The sequence below is a fragment of the Rhododendron vialii genome, chromosome 13a (assembly GCF_030253575.1).
Source record: "Rhododendron vialii isolate Sample 1 chromosome 13a, ASM3025357v1".
Taxonomy (NCBI): Eukaryota; Viridiplantae; Streptophyta; class Magnoliopsida; order Ericales; family Ericaceae; genus Rhododendron; species Rhododendron vialii.
In genome coordinates, this window is record NC_080569.1 from 2,773,685 (window position 1) to 2,795,280 (window position 21,596).

Genomic DNA, 21,596 nt, shown 5'->3' on the forward strand with positions numbered 1-21,596 from the left:
AAAAGGAACTCATAACAACCAAAGGAAAGAATCTAAACCTACACCACCTTGGCTGGAACATGACATATTGCAAAGCACGCCAAACACAGTTGGGGTATAGTGGTAGCCACACAATGTGAAGGCAGACAAGCTACAACCAGAAACAGAGAACACAAATAAAAACCCTGAAACCCTCGATCGACACAGCCGAAAAGGGGTAAAGTCCCAGAAACGAGGGATACTAAAACCCCCCCCAAACGGAGGCACGCACACACAAAGAAAAAAAAAACTCAAAACAGGGTTTAAAAGCAAAAGGAAAACGAAAATAAAAGAAAAAGAACCCTAGCAGAGGAAAATATCGGAGGAATCCGCTGCACAGCAAACCCTAACCGGTGAAGTAGAGGGAATGACGAGCGTTTGCTTTAGAGAGAGAAGGAAATTATGAAAGTGAATTTACGTAATGGAACCTTAATGATGACCACATCTTGAGTGTCATTTGTTGTTTCATAAATGTCATAACAGAATGAGTTTCATTTGTCTTGTAATAGAGGATGTCACTAATATATTGATAACATGTCAGATGACATTGAATGGTAATCCCCATAATATTGCTTTTATTTAGCTTGATGAGATCTTGTCACTAAATAAGTGTCAATTGCTAAATAAGTGGGTCTTGTAATAAAATAAAAGGAAGGAATCTAAGTCACATGATACATGAATGACGCGTGAAATTCTTCCCTGTAGGGATTCGATTTGTCGGGACCTTGACCGCGATATGGGTTAGGCTCCTCCCTCCGTTGGTCCGTGCTTCCGTCGCTTGACCTGCAACAAGTTACTAGGGCTGGGAAAGCCCAGTGACCCTCCGACGATCAAGTAGGGGTTCGATTTGTCGGGACCTTGACCGCGATATGGGTTAGGCTCCTCCCTCCGTTGGTCCGTGCTTCCGCCGCTTGACCTGCAACAAGTCACTAGGGCTGGGAAAGCCCAGTGACCCTCCGACGATCAAGTTAGATTTCAGGGGAGAATGTAGATCTCGGGTTAGGGAAGAATGACATCCCTCTAAAAAATGAGTATCCTTTTGTATTTATAGACCTAGGTTTGCTTGGCCTCCAAGCTAGTGCGTGAAGAGTACGCTCGGGTGACATCATAGATGACGCACCGAATAAGGCGGTTACGGAGCACATGGCTAGGTCAACCCTTTGTGAGGATTATTAGAGATGCTGTGTCTCATCAGGGCTTGCTCGGGAGCCCTTGGTGCTGCGTTTCGGGGGTCGGTATGGAGCCCTCGGTAATATGTTTCCGGGGTCGGTACGGAGCCCTCGGTGGTATGTCTCCGGGATCGGTACGGAGCCCTCGGTAATATGCTTCCGGGGTCGGTACGGAGCTCGGTGATGTCTTCGGAGTAAGTACGGAGCCCCATTTATTCGGGCCACTACATTCCCAAAATATGGTAAGTTGTTAATTTTGGCAAGAACAATAACTTTTTCCTTAAATTTTGTGTAAATTTAAATTGAAATGGCGAGTCTAGCAAAAAATTGAAGGAAAATGCAAACTAAACTGTTTTGGATAATAATACTACTAAAAATGTTCATACATTCAAAAAAAGTGCATGAAAAATTCTAAAATCAGCTCAATGGATTGATAATAATAAATATATGAATGTGTATTAAATAGTATAAAAATTTCACATAAATACGTTTTTTTTTTTGTCTTATAGTGTACTTATCATTAGTGCAATGAATTGACAATAACAAGACCGAAAGTGCATGACCATCCGTCAAAGCATATTGATATTGTGAAGGTTGCATTAAAATTCTAACCCTTTTTTTTTTTTCTCGTGTGAATGGGCTCAAATCAGCCCGGACCGAAAAATTGAAAACGGGAGCGGGGTCTATAAATCGAAGTTTTTATTACCATGTGACAAAATCCATGTCCGCGGCGGATTCTCGGCTTTAGCTCGGCATGGCTAGCAACACCGCCACCGCCCAACCCCCGCCGTACCGCCCCTACAGACATCTAAAAACCCTAACAGGCCACACCCGCGCCGTTTCCTGCGTGAAATTCTCCAACGACGGCACCCTCCTTGCCTCCGCCTCCCTGGACAAAACCATCCTCATCTACTCCTCCCAAACCCTAGCCCTCCTCTCCGTCTTCTCCGGCCACTCCGCCGGCGTCTCCGACCTCGCCTGGTCCTCTGACTCCCACTACCTCACCTCCGCCTCCGACGACCGCACCCTTCGCATATGGGACGCGCGCTCCAAGGACTGCGTCAAGACCCTCAAGGGCCACACCGACTTCGTCTTCTGCGTCAACTTCAACCCCCAGTCCGACCTCATCGTCTCCGGCTCCTTCGACGAGACCGTTAGGGTTTGGGACGTCAAGACGGGGCGCTGCTTGCACGCGATAAGGGCCCACTCGATGCCCGTGACGTCGGTGCATTTTAATCGGGACGGGTCGCTGATTGTGTCGGGGAGTCATGATGGGTCGTGTAAGATTTGGGCCGCGGCCACGGGGACGTGGTTGAAGAACCTTTTTGATGAGGCTACGGCTGTGTCGTTTGCCAAGTTCTCGCCTAATGGAAAGTTTATTCTTGTTGCAACGCTCGATAATAGTCTCGTAAGTTACTATTATGATTCTGCTGATTGTTTAGCTGTATGATCAATTTTCTGAACAATTGGTTGCTTATTTTCCTCGATATGCATCTTTTAATTCGGCCAATGTGGTTGTTAGGACAGTGGCATAGGGAGAAATTTGTACATCTGGGGGAACAATCCAACCTATTGGACTTCGTTGTGAAGAAAATAATGATTTATCTCGTTTTTAAGAATCTAACACATCTTGATTTTCTTTTGAATTAATTCTCCAAGATTCCAATTAGAAAAAGTGTTATCATACCATTTTAAAGTACATAAGTATCACAAAGGAAAAATTCAAAAATGATTTATATTTTAGAAAATTTTGTGGTTTCCACAATTATTTATATGGACAAGTAAAATAATTCAATTTTTAGTTCTAAATGAATCATCTTCAAAGAGAGGAGTTATTGATAGATTTAAGAAGATAAATAGTGGAATTAGGAAGTAGGTGAAAGGATCCTTGTTTGATTTGCATTGTGTGATGAGATAGTAGTTGTACTAATTCTGTTAACACGTGGTAGTTTGGAGCCAAAAATTTAGTAAATGGAGGCTTGCTCATGAGTAATTAATGATTCAACTGTCCTGAAGCACCGTCGTGGCCCGCAGGGTACGTCAACACCCTTCTCTATCTCATATTTAAGCGGAACTTTGTATTTAGCCTTGAGTCCTACATTAGAATGTCGTTGAGAATGGTATTGGAGTATTAATTTTTTCTTACAGTTATAAAAAAAAAAAATTTAAAAATCCGCTGGAGTCCTGTGCCCCCACCAGTCCTAAGCTGTATCCGCCACTGAATTAGGAGGAGTGACGATTCTTGGCTACCTAGTTAAGAAAAAATCCAATCTTTCTACAGTTAGGGTTACACTATGGGGATTGATAGACCAATATTGACATTTAAGGGCTGTGGTTCATAAGGATCTACATTTTGGATATTGCAGAGTACACTTGATAGAGCTCATGGGAAAACTCTTTCATGTAACTGACATTAATTGATTGGGACTTAAAGGTTGGTTTAGTTCATTTGGTTTATTCATCTTAAGGCTGTGGCATTTTTAGTTAGTTTTTTTTTATTTGGTTGATTGGTGAAAAACAGTGTGTAATGTAGTATGAACTTGGCATGTTGAACTAACATCTTGACTGATTTTATAAAAACTGTGTTGGCTGCTGTGAAATTTGAGTAGAATCAGCTTTGTAAAAATTTGAATCTGATGCTTACTTTCATAAGAACAACGAGCACAATCCACAATGCTTTGCTCTTTTTCCGTGTTTTCATGTAGCTGTGACCCAACCTATATATTGAAGCATTAATAATGGTCTCTTGTATTCTCTTTATGGTACCGAAACAATTGCATCAACTGTGGTCTAGAGTTCTTGGTGTGTTTTGTGCTTTCCTGTAGTTTATTTTCTGCATTCGTATCTTGTGTTAGAGTTCTACAAATTTCAAACTCTTTTTTTTGTGATCGAGGACTGGAAAGCTAGCTCATACTGACCAAGTTGAAACTCTCAATTAGTGAATTTGTGTTTGTCAAAGTAAAGTAAAGGAATATACAGTTGAAGAATTCTTAGGTCATACAGATCTGTTACCTCCCTTTTCTAATTTAATTTTGTTTGTCGATACAGAAGCTTTGGAACTACTCAACTGGGAAGTTCTTGAAAATTTACACGGGTCACACGAATCAAGTATATTGCATAACATCCACATTTTCAGTGACGAATGGAAAATACATTGTCAGCGGATCTGAGGATAACTGTGTTTACTTGTGGGATCTTCAAGGGAAGAACTTGGTTCAAAAAATTGAAGGCCATACTGATGCTGTTATCTCGGTTACATGCCACCCCACTGAGAACAAAATTGCTTCTGCTGGCCTTGATGGCGATAGAACAGTAAGGATTTGGGTTCAGGATACGTGAATTCAGAAGCAACTGTGCACGGGTAAGTTTCTTCCTATTGGAGTAAGTTTTCAAATTCACTCTTTCTGCCCCCCAAATTTTGATTTTCTCAAGTATCCGGAGTAGTTGTGGAAGACTTGAATCAGATTTTTAAGAATAGACATAATGCAACTTGTATAGCCTTTGTAGCAAGTTTCAGTCATTCCAGTTGCTTTTCCTCATCATATCACATCCATCATGGTTGCAATGTGGACACTAGCTAAGAGCATCTCCAAGAGGCCCTTCGAATGGCTTAAGTAGCTAGTAAAGGCTTTATTTTGGCACTCCAAGAGGCTCTCTTCTCCATTAGCATTTTTGCCTTGGGTTTTTTTCCACTAGCTACTAAAAGTGGATCCCTACTATGTATGAAATGCCAATTCTCTCCCTTTTCCCCTACTAGCCAATGCAAGCGGTCCTCCTCTTCAAAAAGTAAAATAGACAAAATAAAGAAAGTACTTTTTTTTTTTGTACTTTTGACTAGCTAATGTAACTAGTAGTGTTGGAGATACTACCTAGCCATGTTCTTTTTTGGGTGATAGAGTGGGGTACTGTGGCTCAAACCCTTGACGTGGCAAATGACACCACAAGAGTGCCACCAGAAGGGAAATCAAAGCTTTGGTGCTACCTGGCTATGTTCACAACCACATGAAGTACTTCATACCCTAGTAATATGTCAACCCTTGTACAAAGCTAATTTATGGTGCTTCTTTCCCATTCTAGTTGCACCTATTCATAGTATGACTCTTAACTTCAATATTGCCTGTTTTGGTTCTATAAGATGAAAGTACACCCTTTTATAAGTGGGAGTAGATTTTCAGCCAAGGGAAATTCACTGTCCTCGCTAAACACAAGCCAGCGTTGGATGAGAGGCCTTTGATGTAGTACTAGTTTTCATACAATTCCAAATTTTATACTGTATTGAGGAATGCAGAAATGCGGCCATTAGAAAGGTTCTTTCCACATTTCATGGGAAGAAAGCATCCCCTTTTGGTGCTTGATCCATTCAATAATGCATTATTCAAAATATGATGCAGGCTGAACATAATACATGAATGCTAGAGAATATGCAATTGGATGGAGCTGCAAAGACCAAGCAAGTGTGATACTTCTGTATCATGACCATGAGTTAAAGTCATTACTAGATGAAGGCAGGTTCAATCCTTCAAGAAGACCAGGAGACTTTGCTACATTATTTGGGTCTTTTATGTAAAGCAGTGTGTAAATTTTATAAATAGTTCTGATTTCTGATCCTTTTTGTGTAGAGGCTAAAGCCAACAACATGGCCTTCCTGACTTGGTGGATGCAAGTTCCACAAGTTTTAACACAATATGGGCTTTCTATGTTCTGTCATTTCTTTCTCTTGAAATTCCAGAGGTTTTGGTGTAATTTTGGGTATAGCAAAGTGCTGTGCTGACTGTGCCCACAATAACTATCCATTTTTGTTAAGGTTTATGGGCAAATCATATATTGTATGATAAAATTCCGCTGCGAGCTGAGATTAAAACTTTTGGGAGCGAAATTGCAAATATAAAGCAGGTTTGTTGTTGCCATGTCAAGACTCAAGAATTCAGAAGTCTTGGGGTGAAATTTTCGATTCCTTGTAGGCACAACAAAGTTAATTAACCCTCTGTGCCTTGCTCTCTTTTTTTCTACGTTCTTTGCAAGAGAATTATTGGTTGGAGCAAGCACTGCTCCTAGCATCAAGTGACTCAAGTCTGTCGCCAAAGAGTTCACTAACATATATCGCCTAGTTTTAGTGGAACTGACCATTACAATTTGAGAATTGTGTGACAACCCAGGATTCCAAAGAGTGGGACTTTGGAAAAAGATATAGTAATATATATGGAAACTCAACCAGCTACTGTATAGACTGAGGTTAATTTTTTGAAGCAGGTTAGCTAGCGCGGGTTCTCCATTAGAGAAGTTGGAACAATACACATAATTGTGTTTCAAGTTTATTCGGGCATATGCATAGGTACTACAGATGAGTACTCATAAATCATTTCCACATCCCAAATACTCTTCCCGGCTACTATCAGTTTCGTGTGAGGTCAACGCATACGGTTACATAAATTGTGTCCTCTACCGAAGCCAAAATTCTCTCGTCCCAACCCCATCTCCACCCCTCCCTGTCAATGTCATTGGGTATTTCTCAAACCGAACGTGTCTTCAACACCGTCCGTCACTTTCTTTCTCCGCTCTGCAATCATATCCGAATATGCCTGAGAAAAAAGAGAGGAGGAAAAGTTCAAAGGGAGCTTCTATCCTTTCTCTTGCAGATGTTGCCGTACGTCAGAGTGACCAAACAACCAAAAAGAAATAATCATCCTAGAATATAGGAGAGGCTTATAGCCTTATATGCTAAAAGAAAAAAAAGAAAAAAAAAAAGGGAGGGAAAAGGTGGTGCATGCGCTATTGGGTGTTTCCCCGTTCCATGTCTTAAGCTACATGGAGAAAAAGAACCAAAACAAGATAAATCAGGAAGTAGTACCCCGTGGAATTTCTCAGCAAATTTTGAAAAAAATGAACAAAAAATAACCACAATGCAGGCATAGTCAGCACTTTGCAATATTAGGAAAATTTAATCACAAGAGGCAGAGACAACAAAGAGAAAGTTCATACCTTGGGGTAAGAATACAAAAAGATGTACCACCATGCACAAATAAGTGAGAGAACTATTGCAGTCACTAGTATGGAGTGCAGAATTAGCCAGCTAGAGGCAATCCCTACTACTCCAGTCAGCGTTATTGTCCATGGTTGGCACCTAACAAAAGAATCAAGTTAAAACTACAACACAAGCACATTGGAAAGACGTAATTTGGTTGTATAATAAACAAAACAAAACAAAATGAAAGTATTTGGTGGTTCTAATAAAATTGAACTTACCAAAAATAAATGAAAGAAAGAATTCAGTTCTATTCGATATAAATGACACATTCCAAATCTAGCTTACAGACCTCACTTCTTTGACAAATGGCGGGTGCTCATTTCTAGTTAAAATTCAGGGAATAAACAGTATGCTTCGGTGGCACCCCTGGGTTACCAATTATTCATTACCCAATCGATGAGGATAGGAAACAAAGAATCATCTTAAAGCATCACTTGTCATTCGCTGAGAAGGTAGATAAAATGAGTAAAAAATATGTATTCTTATCAACGGCAGATACAAATCATTCCAAGGTCCTGGAAGTAACATTTTCCCACGAACTGCTGAAAGCATGATTACAATTTACAAAAATCGTTGGATACTCGGGCAAAATCAAAACGAAGGGGCAAGTGAATCAGAAGGTCAGTAATGTGGTCAGTAGTCGAAACAAATTCTCACCGAAGTACAATAGCCACAATTCCTGATGTATACAGAAACCATTCGTCAATATAGTTATGGTGTAATCATGTTATACTCTATTCCACTCTATTTTCATTTCAAGACCACTCTCCTGAGAAAAACTATCAATGATCACTGCTCGCCTAGTCTTCCATTAAACTTTTTCCTTCTGATTAAGTGCTTATACAATTTTCTTTCTTTCCTTCAAAATTCTTCAATTACAATGCCCTATATCTGCCCTAAACAAATCGAACCTAAAGCCAAAGAGATAATTCGAATAACTGCATTGGACAAGGCTGTGGAGCACATGGCTAATGTTACATACTTCTTTCGTTTGATCTTCTGTAATTCTTTTGGTTCATGTCATGTATTTTTTGCTTTATGTTATGTACTGTTTTGACGTAGTTACGAATAGGAATATACCCTAGAGAAGAGAAGTTAAGTATGTCTATAGTTAGGTACGAATTTCATGGTTAGTTGCCTATCTTGTGGTTCATGGTTAGATTTGTTACACAGTTGTTTGGTTTATCTGTACAGTATTAGTATTTTGGTTATAGTAAGCAAAATATTTAGTGTTATTTACGAATCATTTCGGTTAGATTATGAAACTAATGATCAAGGTTGTACCATAAGCTTCTCCAATTGGATTCCCAAGAGTGGAAATAAGAAACTAAATCTATAATTTAGCAGGAACTAGCACAAATTTCAGTCACACCCCATTTTTCAGTGCACTCCTAAGAACACTTCAAGAAGTGCACACAAAATGTCCGAAAGAAATTACGAAACCAGAAGGGAAGTGAAGATGGAATTGAACTGACCCAAACAGGGCTTAAAAAGCAACATGGATTGCACAGAATTGAGAGAATACCCATGAAGGGAAAAAGCTCACCAGGAGGGCTTGGTGTCCCAAACGGAGTCATACTCTAGAGAGAGATAGTTCATATACCCATCCATATCATCGACGGCGCCGTTTTCGTCCATGAACGCCGACTCCTTCGGGTCATTCGAATTGCTTCCAAGAACGGCGGTTCTGTTGCGGATAAGGGTTGTTTGCGGATGGATTGAAGCGGGTTTTGGGCAGAAACTGGGATTGGAATGGAGGGTTTGACGATGAGAGAAATGGGGTCGCAGTGAACGACAGGAGAGAGAGGGAGTGAGAGCCGATATAGCTATCATTTCGGTTTGTGTGTGGGAGAGAGGCCTGTGGCTTCAAACTTGAAAGACCCCTTTTCTTTTCTTTTTTTGTCCTCATTTTGTCTACTACTATTTTTTTACTCACCCGGTCCAAAAAAAAAATGTCAATTTTTAATATTTATGTCAATTTCATTTTTTATATCTTTTAATATGAATTTTTAAAAATATGCGATATTGATCTTATTTGATAATTTCTTATTAGATATATTATATAATGTTTTCAAACTTATAAAAAATAATATAGATTGAAAAATATAAACAAGAAAAATGACACGAATATTAAAGGTTGATATCTTTTTGAAATGAAGTGAAAGTCATTGATTCTTTCTTTCTTTAGGTTAAATTCCGTTTTCAGCTTCCATCGAATTTGGTCTCCAGTTTCAGACATTTGAGGGTTGTTCTTGGGCCCACAATAATAATAAAAAATTATTGTGCTAATTTTATTTTGCAAGCTTAATGCATTTCAAAATCATATCACCCGGTATTCGATCAACTTGATTTTCGACGTGATCAGTGTTCTCGACTAGCTCTAAAAGTGAACAACTCAAATCATTGTTGTGAGCCCGGTAACACGAGGTTGGTATTCTCGGCGAGCTCTAAAAGTGAACAATATTAATCATTGTTGTGGGCCCGGTTACCGGGTCCACAAATGACCGAGATTGGTCCAATCCGGAAGGGAGCCGAGTCCCTTCCCTGAGGTTAAATTGTTTTCCAGGTAGTAGTAGTACTAAAATAGTACAAGAAAGCACAAGCGCCGTATAAGGATTAAAAACAGGAGCGTAGTTGAAGGATTATGTGAACGAATCGAACAATGAATTAGTGAACAATGAATTAGTGGAATCCATATATTTGTTCAAACGAGCTATAAAACTTGAATTCATATCGTTGATATAGACATACTCAATTCTTGAAACTCATCAATACCACGTTCACGTGTACAGAGTTTATTTGATGCAAAAAAATTCATACATTTTCCCATGTACGGGTTATTAGTGGACAAAAATAGAAAGAACCATGACCCAACAAACAAGAAAAGCCTTCTAAAGAAAAACAAAGTTGGTATCGAGGACAGAATCCTAAACAAAGGCGGTTTAGGATTCCAAGTCGCAGGATCCTTTGGTTCCCATAAAAGATGCATTCTGCCTAGAGCAATCAATAACACAACTGCATTAAGAGCCGTTCGTTTGATGCACGTGAGCCCACAAACATCAAACGGCTCCAAAAGCGGTTGCGTCCAGAAGTTGTGTTCTTAGACTTCTTGTTCTGCCTGAAGGCTATAAAAACAAAACCTCCTCAAAACCTTTTACCAGTTCCTTCTCTCCTCTTATATATCTCTCCAAACCTTTTCATTATGTAAGTCTACTATAGTCTTCTTCCTTTTTTTACAGCCGCTATTCACCACCGCGAAAAACCGCATACCACCCTGTTTCCAACTTACTCCAAACCTTCATTACAGTGCTCATAGAATTTACAGGGGCTTCTGTGGGACCTGAGACAGAAAGAATGGATTTGGATTACTTTTTGATGCATCAACTAAACAACAAATTTACAAACCAGCCAGTTCTAATAAACAGATTAATCATAGCAAACCTCAGTAATCACAATCCTCAAGATTTCTTCCCGGGTTTGCAAATTACAGCAAGATAGAAACATAAAGACAACTGAGGTACCTTTATGTAAGGACTTATTGAGGGTGGCCCGAGCACAACGGTAAGGTTGCGCCAGTGTGACCTGGTAGTCACAGGTTCGAGTCGCAGAAACAACCTCTCCGCTTGCTCTCTCGATTTTGCTCTTGAAATTGAAAACCCACCAAGCTGTTTATCCAATCACCAAAAAATGAAACAACAATGCAATTTTTCGTATCTTGTTACCCATATTCACACTTTTCATGCAAACCCAATTGTAGACAAAGGATATCCTATATGCAAGCATAAAGATTAAAAATTCTCGGTTTTCTTGCATTTTACCGATAGAAGGGATGACAACATAAGTAGATTAATTGATGAGATATAATGAAATTCAGTAAAGAAGAAGAAGAAGAAGAACTGACGATGGCTGAGAAAGTGGCGATGTCTGAAGCTAGGGCTAGCGTTTTCGAGAAGAGGAACTAGCATCCACTGTTTCTTCCTTTTCTCCGTTGTATCGGTTTGGTTGGTTGGGGAAGATGACGATTACTCAGAACGACGTCGACCGGTTTTTGTCGAGACCTCGCATCTTCAACAAGGAGGTTCATTCCTCAAAACGGCGTCGCTCGGATTAAATCGGGACTTCTCATGGTGAAACTGCGAAGTGTGATTTGTAGGGGCTGCAACTTGTATTTGGTAAATTGTGAATTTATGCCGGGTTTATTTATCGATCGAAACTGTTCAAGTTGCAGGGCTTGTCTAGAACACTAATCCTGATGAAGATCATGTCAATCGAATGCTTTTTAATGCGTAATCGGATATGATTTAAGTGGTTTTATTTTTGTTAAAGTAGACTAGGCCACATTGCATCAAAACCGTTGTGTTATGCAACAAATTCTAAACGACGCCGTTACACTTTTTAATCTCAACTTCGCATGCGAAGTGTTCTTTGAAACCGCGTATCGATTGTAATTGGTAAATTGTGAACTGTTTCGGGGTTTATTTCTCGATCGAAAAAGTTCAAGTTGTAGGTCTTGTCAAGTAGATAAATCTTGAATAAGATCATGCTAATCGAATTCTGTTTAGTGAGATGATTTCAGTGAATTTTTTTGTGAGAAAATAGATTTAGTCACACTGAATCAAACCCATTTCAGAGAATTATGCAAAATTCACTCCGGCGGGGAGAGAGAGAGAGAGAGAATTACGGAAGGAATCTGATAGGAATGGTCTCAATGCCATAGTAACAGGTCTCTTCAAATCTTCCATTCTCTTCAGCTGATCGATTTTGATTTTGTATTGCTTTCATTGTTCTTTATTTATGGAATTTCATTGTCGCCGGAATTATCCGAATCCGTTTATGGTGGTTTTGCACCCATTAATCTGCAACAACCACCATTTCGAAAGAGGGGAGGCTAAAAACGATGTTTCTATCACTCACGGATCATGAAATTTCTGCTCCATTGCCTTTTTAAATTGAGCCAATTAAGCTTTGTCAAGTATGAGTATTTGATCGGGAATCGTTTACTTTTTAGAGATCGCTGAGAACATCAACCACGTCAAAAATCACGTTAAGCAGATATCAGTTGATAAAATTTCCAATGCATTAAGATTAAATTGTTTTTTATGGGAACCGAGGCTAGACCAAAGTGGATGGGAGCCGAGTCCCTTTCTTGAGGTTAAATTGTTTTCCGGGCAGTAGCAGTACAAGAAAGCGCAAGCGCTGTACGGCTATTAAAAACGGAACGTAGAACATTTTAAAGGATTACGTAAACGAATTGAATAATGAATTATTAACGTTTAATTTTAACGTGCGTCAATAATTTTCTTATAACTCACTGCATTTATCAGATCAAAACACTCACATCTCAACTAATGACTGCTAACCAATCACGAGCATTAAGAGTAGTATATTCAAGTTTGATTTGTTTACCAAGGGAATCCATTTGATCAAATGAGCCGATAACGAGCTGAGTAAAAAGTAACTTGAATTTGTATGCATCGTTGATATAGAAATACTCAATTCTTGAAACTGATCAATACCATGTTCACGCGCAAAGAGTTTAGATTTAATGCAAAACACCCATACATTTTCCCACGTAGGGGTAATTAGTGGACAAAAATAGAAAGAACCATGACCCAACAAACAATGAAAGCCTTCTAAAGAAAAAGAAAGTTGGAATCGAGAACAGAATCCTAAACAAAGGCGGTTTAGGATTCCAAGTCGCAGGATTCCGCAGATAAAAAAAAAATATCGCAGGATTCCCAGTTCTAATAGATTTCCTTTTGTTCCCATAAAAGATGCATTCTGCCTAGAGCAATCAATAACACAACTGCATTAAGAGCCGTTCGATGCACGTGAACCCACAAACATCGAATGGCTCCAAACGCGGTTTTGTCCAGAAGTTGTGTTCTTAGGTTTCTTGTTCTGCCTAAAGGCTATAAAACCAAAACCTCTCAAAACCTTTTACCAGTTCTTTCTCTCCTCTCTTATATATCTCTCCAAACCTTTTCATTATGTAAGTCTACTATAGTCTTCTTCCTTTTTTTACAGCCGCTATTCACCACCGCGAAAAACCACATACCACCCTGTTTCCAACTTACTCCATAAACTTGTTTCGCAGATCTACAGTGCTCATAGAATTTACAGGGGCTTCTGTGGGACCTGAGACAGAAAGAATGGATTTGGATTACTTTTTGATGCATCAACTAAACAACAAATTTACAAACCAGCCAATTCTAATAGACAGATTAATCATAGCAAACCTCAGTAATCACAATCCTCAAGATTTCTTCCCAGGTTTGCAAATTGCAACATGTTCCCCTCAAACTTGTTATTCGCAATCTCCATTAGTTTTCCATTATATAAACATATACTTGCATGCATACAATACACGCTAGTCGACAGTGTGCAGAAAACCCGTTTCCCAAGCATAGGTTTTTTTTTTTTTTTAATCTTTTTCTCAAGCATAGTTAGATGATACTTTTAAGTAGTTCATGGAAAAATTGGTGTAGCATTAGTATTTTATTTGACCACAAAAACGTTTGCTTTCGAATATAGATTGACTAAATTTGTAGAATAGTCTTACTGATATTTAAGGTTCTCAGTTACGGATGTGAAAAGAATTCACCAAGAGAGAACAATGTTCTGCTCTTTTTAGTTAGTTTTTTTTTTCTTCAGTTTTGAAATATTACAAGAATTGGTCTTCATTTGGTTTGGGTTTAAAGAATCTGTCAACCTAATAAACAGGACAGGCCGGCGGCCAATTCTTTTAGGCCCCGGCTCAGTTGCACAGAAAGGAGAAACAATTAACTTCCCTGCAAATTTCTTTATGTTCAGTTATCAAGAAAGTTGTGAGACCCACAACTTCAAGTTTCTCAATGGGCAAAATACATCCTGAAAAAAGGGAGGAATTCAAGTTTTCCTGCAAAACTGTGCGTTTAAATGTCACATACAGATACATCATGTTTAAATGTCACATACAGATACATCACGGTAACCTAGTTACAAACTTGAAAGGAAAACCTCCCCTTGGTCTCTCCTCTCTACTTCCAACACTATCTCCTCTTTCCAATGTCTCTACTTTTTCTTGCCCCTTTCACTAGTTGGACTGAAGATTTCTTTTCCAGTCGAATGGAATTTCAGTTTTGTACTGTACTCGTACCGAATTTAAGGCCCAACCTGATTATACTGAACCCGACTGAATTGTTTCAATACATAACAGTTTTTTGGCTGACAGTTTTGGTGAGTTTCGGTTCCTAGAACTAGAAGACTGATGTGGTCGGTTTGGTGAGAAATTGTCTCCAAAACCGTCCATTTATCCAGGATATCCGGACCTAAGAGGGTATTGTAAGGAGTATAAGGGCACGCGCATCTTGTATATCCAAATGTCTTCTTTACTTAAACAAATCATCGGGTGCCTCAAGTTTAATTTGTCTGCGAACTTTTCTTGTGTTATTGACAATTCATTGTATATGCATAAGGAGACTGGCATGGAACAAAGGAATGCTACGTGTTGACACCGAGGCGCTATTTGTATGGTCTAGTCTTCCGGCCAGATCGTAGAGCAGGAAATGGCTACTGGAAGGGAACAACACCTGGTAATGTGATCTTTGGCAAGGACGGGCTAGTTGGAGTCAAGAAAAACCTGTGTTTTTATGAAGGTGATCAGAGCCAGCACAGTGGGCTGCAAACAAACTGGAAAATGATCGAATACAGACTGCAGCATCATATTTGTTCAATCAAATGTGATCATGAGCATGGAAGGGTAAAGCGACCATTACTAAAGTTCTAGTAAAGCTATATGTGCATGGGAAATTTACATTGACTACTGCTTTTAAGTCCTAGCATATACTTCAATTTTAGCAGCGTGCAAACCATGTTGCTGGCTTTGGCTGATTGTTTATGTACTCTGTTGGAGCTTGTCCCACATTGGTTAAATATAACCTCTAAAACTAGTATATGTGCCTGGACGGCCTTTCCACTCATTGCCAATTAGTTTTGAGTCTTAATATGGTATCAGAGCTAGGTTTTCGGAGGCTTTTGGACAAGACTCTATGTCATTGAATGTTGATGGTTGGTTTCCCCTTTGTTTGTCGTTAATAGTTGATTGTTGTCGTATGTGTTGAATTGTTTGCTTACCTCACCACGTGGGGTCGTACGTGCGGGAAAGTGTTGAAGCTTGTCCCACATTGGTTAAATATAACCTCTAAACCTAGTATATGAGTCTGGGCGTCCTCTCCACTCATTACTCTGTTTTCTCTTTTTCAGGTCGATAACTGGGTTCTTTGTAAAATCTATGAAGATTTTGGACCAGAAGCACTATTTTCACAGATGGAAAGAATGAATATTTAGTAGAACAATCATGTTCCGCAAGGTAACATGGAATTTTTTATTTGAGCCACAAGATTGTTCAGGTTTTGTTCTTCTATCTTTGTTAGGTAGGCAGTCCCCGTGCTCATCATTTCGTGTATATTTATGTACAATATTGCATCTCTTGATATCACAGTACCATACCATAAATGTTTCTAGGAACCTAATTGTTGAGTGTTTGATGATTGTCATGTCGTGAATAAAGTTACTTTTTCAACCAGTTGCATTTGTATCCTAGCAGCTCGAACTCCATTTTCCATAGCAAATTCACAGAGGTTCCACCAAGCAACGAGAGTAGATAGGTATATATGAGCAAAAGAGAAAAGGAACAAAACAAAACAATCACCACAAGAGAGTAAGGAAGAATGATTGCACAGGATATCTAACTCTACCTGTGCTATAATACATGGAATTTATGACACTTTATTAAACCTCTCTAACCTGTAATACAACGACTTGAGACTATGCTGTGTTCCATTTCTCACCACGGGAAAATAAAATTTGCCTGAAAGTGTCAAATATCATGTTCTCCGTAGCAAGGACTCTGCAACAAATTAACAGCAAGTTTTAGAAAACCCTCATGACATTACCGCCCAATAAGAACATCATTTACATAACCCTCAAAACTTGCATGTTTACGGGGCATTCGCTTTGACAACATCTTGGAAATCGAAGCTATTTGTGCACTGGTATTGCATGACACTTGTAAAGGACTTAACTTCTTGAAGATAAAGAACTGTGACTTTCCCATTCACTAAAATTCTTGATGTGGTTACCGTATCCAAATTCAGATGGCACCAAAACGTGTATTCTTTTCATCAAGTGCAGATATCAGACAGCTTTCCTGCCGGTATTAAGTTAGTTGAGCAAGATTATTTCAAAGTTCTTGCTGTCAAGTAGGCCAAGTACCCAAATGAGCAAACCAAGTTTACATTCTACCAGGTTGTCAATTACTAAGTTCTTGCGGTATTACATTCTACGGAGTTGTTAATTACCAGAATTAAGTTTTTCTGATCTTCAACAAATCAAATCCTAATATTTCGTTAAACAAACATCAGCGACTAATTCGCAGTTCAAACAAAATGCATAGAAAAATCCTTGTGCTTTTACAGGCGGACTAGTTATTTTCCAATCACAATTTTGGACAAAGCAAAACCATCACATACAAATGGAAAGTTAGGAATCCAAACTACCTCAAAATCAGATGAGTGCATGTAGAAATTTGTTGACTGCAGTTTTTTGAGCTTTCATGAAATTTGGACCCTCTAGTTATACTCTGCAATTCCTTCAAGCCATGCACTGCTTCTTTTCTTCACTCTTGGCGGAGAACATCTGCACTTCTAACTGACACTGCATCACTAGTTTCTCCCAAATATCTGGTAACCTGTCAGCAAACCTCTTGCGTAAATGGCTCAATGCTTCATCCTATTTTCCTCTGGACAAACAAGCTAGCACTGAATTCTTCATTCAGTTCAAAATCAACTGAGAGCATCAAAAAAGCACAAGGGAATGCCACTACTCTTGGAAGAATAGATGCAGAACTGCTTCCGCAGGGGAAAACACGTCTTTTCTAATGACAGATTTGGAATTCTAGTTACACAAATCTAAACTGGAAAGTAGAACGGCTTAGGCTGGGAAAAGCTCAACCCTTCTTAGGACTGCCTCAGAACTACCAACAGAAAAGCTAAACAAGAGTATTGTGCTTATGTTAGATGTCAAGTATTTTCTGTTGCATATCTCACAGGTTGTAGGTTTGCGCATAGGTTTATGGATTGAAACGGAAAAATAAAAAATATGCCACATGTTAAGTTTCAGGCGTTAACCAATTGGGGCGAGCTCAGTTGGTCAGGACTCTTTCATTTTACTAGGAGGTCAGGAGTTCGAGTCTTTCCACGTGGGTCTTCTTCCCTTAGAGGGTTTGTAATGTCCCGGATTTGTACTATGTACTTCATATTTGATGTAAATAATCTCTTCTATCGATTGACAAAAAAAAAAAAGTTTCAGGCAGTTGTAGAATCTTCACCTCCACCCCCTCCTAAATTAACAGCAGAAATATGACATAATATTTAAAACTAATTGAGGGCGGCCCGAGCACAACGGTAAGCTTATGCCACTGTGACCTGGTGGTCACAGGTTCGAGTCGCAGAAACCACCTCTCTGCTTGCTCTCTCGATTTTGCTCTTGAAATCAAAAACCCACCAAGCTGTTTATCCAATCACCAAAAAATCAAAAAATGAAACAAAAATGCATTTTTTCGTATCTTATTACCCATATTCACTCTTCATGCAAACCCAATTGTAGACAAAGGCTATATGCAAGCACAAAGATTAAAAAAATGAGCACCGCATAAATTAAAAATTCTCAGTTTTCTTGCATTTTACCGATAGAAGGGATGACAACATAAGTAGATTAATTGATGAGATATAATGAAATTCAGTAAAGAAGAAGAAGAAGAAGTGACGATGGCTGAGAAAGTGGCGATGTCTGAAGCTAGGGCTAGCGTTTTGGAGAAGAGGAACTAGCATCCATTGTTTCTTCCTTTTCTCCGTTGATATCGGTTTGGTTGGTTGGGGAAGATGACGATTACTCAGAACGACGTCGACCGGTTTTTGTCGAGACCTCGCATTTTCAACACGGAGTTCATTCCTCAAAACGGCGTCGCTCGGATTAAATCGGGACTTCTCACGGTGAAACTGCGAAGTGTGATTTGTAGGGAGGGACTGCAACTTGTATTTGGTAAATTGTGAAATGCTTTTTCTTTCCGTAACAGTTTATTTATCAATCGAAACTGTTCAAGTTGGAAGGCTTGTCTAGAACACTAATTCTGAACAAGATCATGTCAATCAAATGCTTTTTAATGCGTAATCGGATATGATTTAAGTGGTTTTATTTTTGTTAAAGTAGACTAGGCCACATTGCATCAAAACCGTTGTGTTATGCAACAAATTCTAAACGACGCCGTTACTCTTTTTAATCTCAACTTCGCATGTTAAGTGTTCTTTGAAACAGCGTACCGATTGTAATTGGTAAATTTTGAACTGATTCGGGGTTTATTTCTCGATCGAAAATGTTCAAGTTGTAGGTCTTGTCAAGTAGATAAATCTTGAATTAGATCATGCTAATCGAATTCTGTTTAGTGTATAATCAGAGATGATTTGAGTGAATTTTTTTGTGAGAAAATAGATTTAGTCGCACTGAATCAAACCCATTTCAGAGAATTATGGAATAAATTCACTCCGGCGGAGAGAGAGAGAGAGTAGGTGGTTGATCGGCAGAGCAGAGGGGAGTTACGGAAAGAATCTGATGGGAATGGTCTCAATGCCATTGTAACAGGTCTCTTCAAATCTTTCATTCTCTTCAGCTGATCGATTTTGATTTTGTATTGCTTTCATTGTTCTTTATTTATGGGATTTCATTGTTGCCGGAATTTATCCCAATCCGTTTATGGTGGTTTTGCACCTATTAATCTGCGACAACCACCATTTTGAAAGAGGGGAGGCTAAAAACGATGTTTCTATCACTCACGGATCATGAAATTTTTGCTCCATTGCCTGTTTAAATTGAGCCAATTAAGCTTTGTCAAGTATTTTTTTCCCCTTGAGATTTCACGATCGTTACAATGGAAAATGTTGATTTTGTATTGCTTCGTTCTTTTAGTAGCAAATCCCTTCCGTGAAAACATGCTATGAACTAGATTGCCACCGGCCCGATAAAGATGCAGATGATATATCTCATCTTAGATCTTTTTCGGGATTGAATTATGTGCCGAGAAATTGACCATACCACCCACAAACACACAACACGTCAAAAACAATCGAGAAAAGAAACAAAGAATGCAAGACATGGAGGTTTTTTACGTAGTACCCCAACTATGTAGTTGAGTACATCCAAGGCTCATGCAAGTTTCCACTATGTATCGAATGAAACTTGGTCTCTCTTTTTTCTGGGTTCAAAAGCTATTGTTTTTGGCTAAAACATAGAATGTTCTACTTAATGAAAACCCCGCTAAAGGATTCACTTACTTTAGTTAAGTAGTCAGAAAGACTTCCACCTTGTTGGATGTAGGAGATTTCTATTCTTGGGACCATTAATTTGAGATATTTTGGATAGCTATTTCTCTTTTGGTTTGATTCAAATAGGTTGAAAATGACATGTGTTGGCTTCACCAAGAAGACTGGAAAATGATGCAGAAATAAGGAAGCACTAGTTTGAAATGTGGACTTCTTGAACCAACAGGGCACTATATGTATCTAATTGCTCCTTCCTTGCAGGCTCTTGCCTTACCAACTAGAGATAAACAAGGACAAAATACGCAACTTGTGACATATATTGAATAGAAATCTTGTAGGTGAAACTTGAGGCTTGTGGACTTGGGACACCAAAAGGGAAAGCAAAAGATTGAAGAGGAAACCTCATCAGTTGGTAGGCTTCAAGTGATAAAAGAAGTGTATAAGTTTTGGCTTGAGATACAAGGTATATAGAGAGAGGGAATTTTAAAGTGTGAAATAGACTAAGGGGTTTTTTTTTAGCTCCTTCTACAATGTCAAAAGGGTACGACTATGACATGACACCAACAGAGGAAATTTTTCTGCTGCCACTGCCCTACACGGAAAAATAAAGGGGAGCAGTGTTGTAGAATCCACCCTTGTCTAAGCAAAGCTACAGTCTACTCATTCAACACCCATCCTTTATAATTTCCTTCCAACCTTTCACCTACCTTGGACCAAATTCACTACTTCTCCTAATGGAATGGCTTCAATCCCTCTTCTTCCCCTTGAAGAAGCTTTGGAATCGGCTGCACTTGGCTCCCCAAAAACGTAGTTTCCCAGTCTATGTTTCTCTGTTTTTTTCTTCCATGAGTTATCATCTCTCTACATCGATGGCCATATACTGACAAGTTGGTTTTACTCGACACAAAATCCTCTTCTGTCTTCTTTCATCTGCTTTGCTTGCCCTAGCTTGCTGGAAATCTTTTCTTTTTCGACTTTTGGATATCATTTCTTTCATGTGTTTCTCCAAAGGTTTTCTCATAGAGGTCTCCCTGTACTGAGTATTGAAAATTATAAGCAAAAAGCATCAAAATGGAGCTTCTCAAAAATAAGCTTTTCCATCTTTAAGTTGTTTCTTGCGTATAAGCAGAAAGCAAAAGAAGTTCTACACCAAACAAAAAAGAGGGAATCATTAGTTGCTGCTTGATTTGGTCCATATGTTTTATTCTTGGTGTTGTGATTTCAAATAGTTTCTCCCTTTCATTGCAATTTTGAGAAGCACAGGAATCTGTCCTCCTGTCAGGTCAAGTCTTTTAATTTTAGGCCGAATGATAAAGGTAGCATTGTACATGCTCATGAAAGTTTCCCGCATGATAACTTCCTACTAATAGTCTTCTTCTTCTTCTTTTTTTTCCTTTTTCCAGGTAGGGGAATATATATTCTGTATGAGGATGTGAAATCGTGCTCATGTGAAGATGTGCAAGTGCTGTGGTCATTACTGGTGGAGTCAGACACAGCTTTGTTTTCAAAACAATGAAGTCTCTATCACTAGTTCCATGGATATTACCCTAAGAGAGGAGGGATTAAGGAAAACCTGCATGTACATACATACTTACAGTGCACTCATGGGGAAGCCATTTTTCATGGTCTTGTCTTTCCTCTGATATATGAAGCCATATCTTAGTCGTATGGGATTCTCATATTCCAGGTATTTTATTTGAATAACAGGAGGAAGATTCTGATTTCTGTTTACCCCTTTCCAGTTGGTCTAGAGTCTTGCCTGGTGGAAATTAGGTACCTTATTGATATGCACTTCTTGGAATGCAACCTGTAGAGATTGGTCTATTTATGGTATAGTTCCTGGGTTGTTTACATTATTTGATTTAGCTGTGTATTCCATATTCAAGAGAAATGTTTCATGCGGAGTTTAAGCCTCTTAGGGGTTTTGGATGTTTTGAATAGAAACTTATGGGACTTAAAGGTGTGAGAGATGGATATTTAGAAGGAGAACCACAGATTAGGTTGAGGTTGTGAAAAAATATATACCGT

The 21,596-nt window shown here is 38.9% G+C and overlaps 3 protein-coding genes and 2 long non-coding RNA genes across 9 annotated transcripts; 3 read left to right on the forward strand and 2 right to left on the reverse strand.

Moving 5' to 3' along the window:
* Positions 1-1,804: 1,804 nt before the first annotated feature.
* LOC131312832 (COMPASS-like H3K4 histone methylase component WDR5B) lies at positions 1,805-5,894 on the forward strand. Its single transcript, XM_058340829.1, has 3 exons — positions 1,805-2,595; positions 4,236-4,548; positions 5,579-5,894. Exons 1-2 carry the CDS (start codon positions 1,942-1,944, stop codon positions 4,524-4,526), a joined length of 945 nt encoding a protein of 314 aa, XP_058196812.1. The 5' UTR covers positions 1,805-1,941; the 3' UTR covers positions 4,527-4,548; positions 5,579-5,894.
* A 526-nt stretch (positions 5,895-6,420) lies between these two features.
* On the reverse strand, positions 6,421-9,095 carry LOC131312833 (uncharacterized). The gene is made up of 3 exons (XM_058340830.1): positions 8,759-9,095; positions 7,167-7,308; positions 6,421-6,766 (listed from the first exon to the last, which is right to left on the reverse strand). Exons 1-3 carry the CDS (start codon positions 9,043-9,045, stop codon positions 6,683-6,685), a joined length of 513 nt encoding a protein of 170 aa, XP_058196813.1. The 5' UTR covers positions 9,046-9,095; the 3' UTR covers positions 6,421-6,682.
* Positions 9,096-12,689: 3,594 nt separating this feature from the next.
* Positions 12,690-18,142, reverse strand: LOC131312835 (uncharacterized). 4 transcript variants are annotated; one of them, XR_009195997.1, is made up of 4 exons: positions 17,157-18,142; positions 16,752-16,993; positions 16,000-16,102; positions 12,690-13,350 (listed from the first exon to the last, which is right to left on the reverse strand). It is a non-coding gene; the product is annotated as an uncharacterized LOC131312835 (long non-coding RNA). The 4 variants fall into 4 exon arrangements; XR_009195996.1 differs by having other exon boundaries at positions 18,020-18,129; XR_009195998.1 differs by having other exon boundaries at positions 16,752-17,012; positions 18,020-18,121.
* On the forward strand, positions 13,345-15,956 carry LOC131312834 (NAC domain-containing protein 2-like). Of its 2 annotated transcripts, XM_058340831.1 has the most exons (3): positions 13,345-13,485; positions 14,670-14,953; positions 15,457-15,956. In XM_058340831.1, exons 1-3 carry the CDS (start codon positions 13,365-13,367, stop codon positions 15,538-15,540), a joined length of 489 nt encoding a protein of 162 aa, XP_058196814.1. In that variant the 5' UTR covers positions 13,345-13,364; the 3' UTR covers positions 15,541-15,956. The 2 variants fall into 2 exon arrangements, 1 of the variants encoding a protein (XP_058196814.1); XR_009195994.1 differs by lacking the exon at positions 15,457-15,956 and having other exon boundaries at positions 13,345-14,575; positions 14,670-15,332.
* Positions 18,143-20,038: 1,896 nt separating the features above from the next.
* Positions 20,039-21,482, forward strand: LOC131312836 (uncharacterized). The gene is made up of 2 exons (XR_009195999.1): positions 20,039-20,375; positions 20,972-21,482. It is a non-coding gene; the product is annotated as an uncharacterized LOC131312836 (long non-coding RNA).
* The last annotated feature ends 114 nt before the right edge of the window (positions 21,483-21,596 follow it).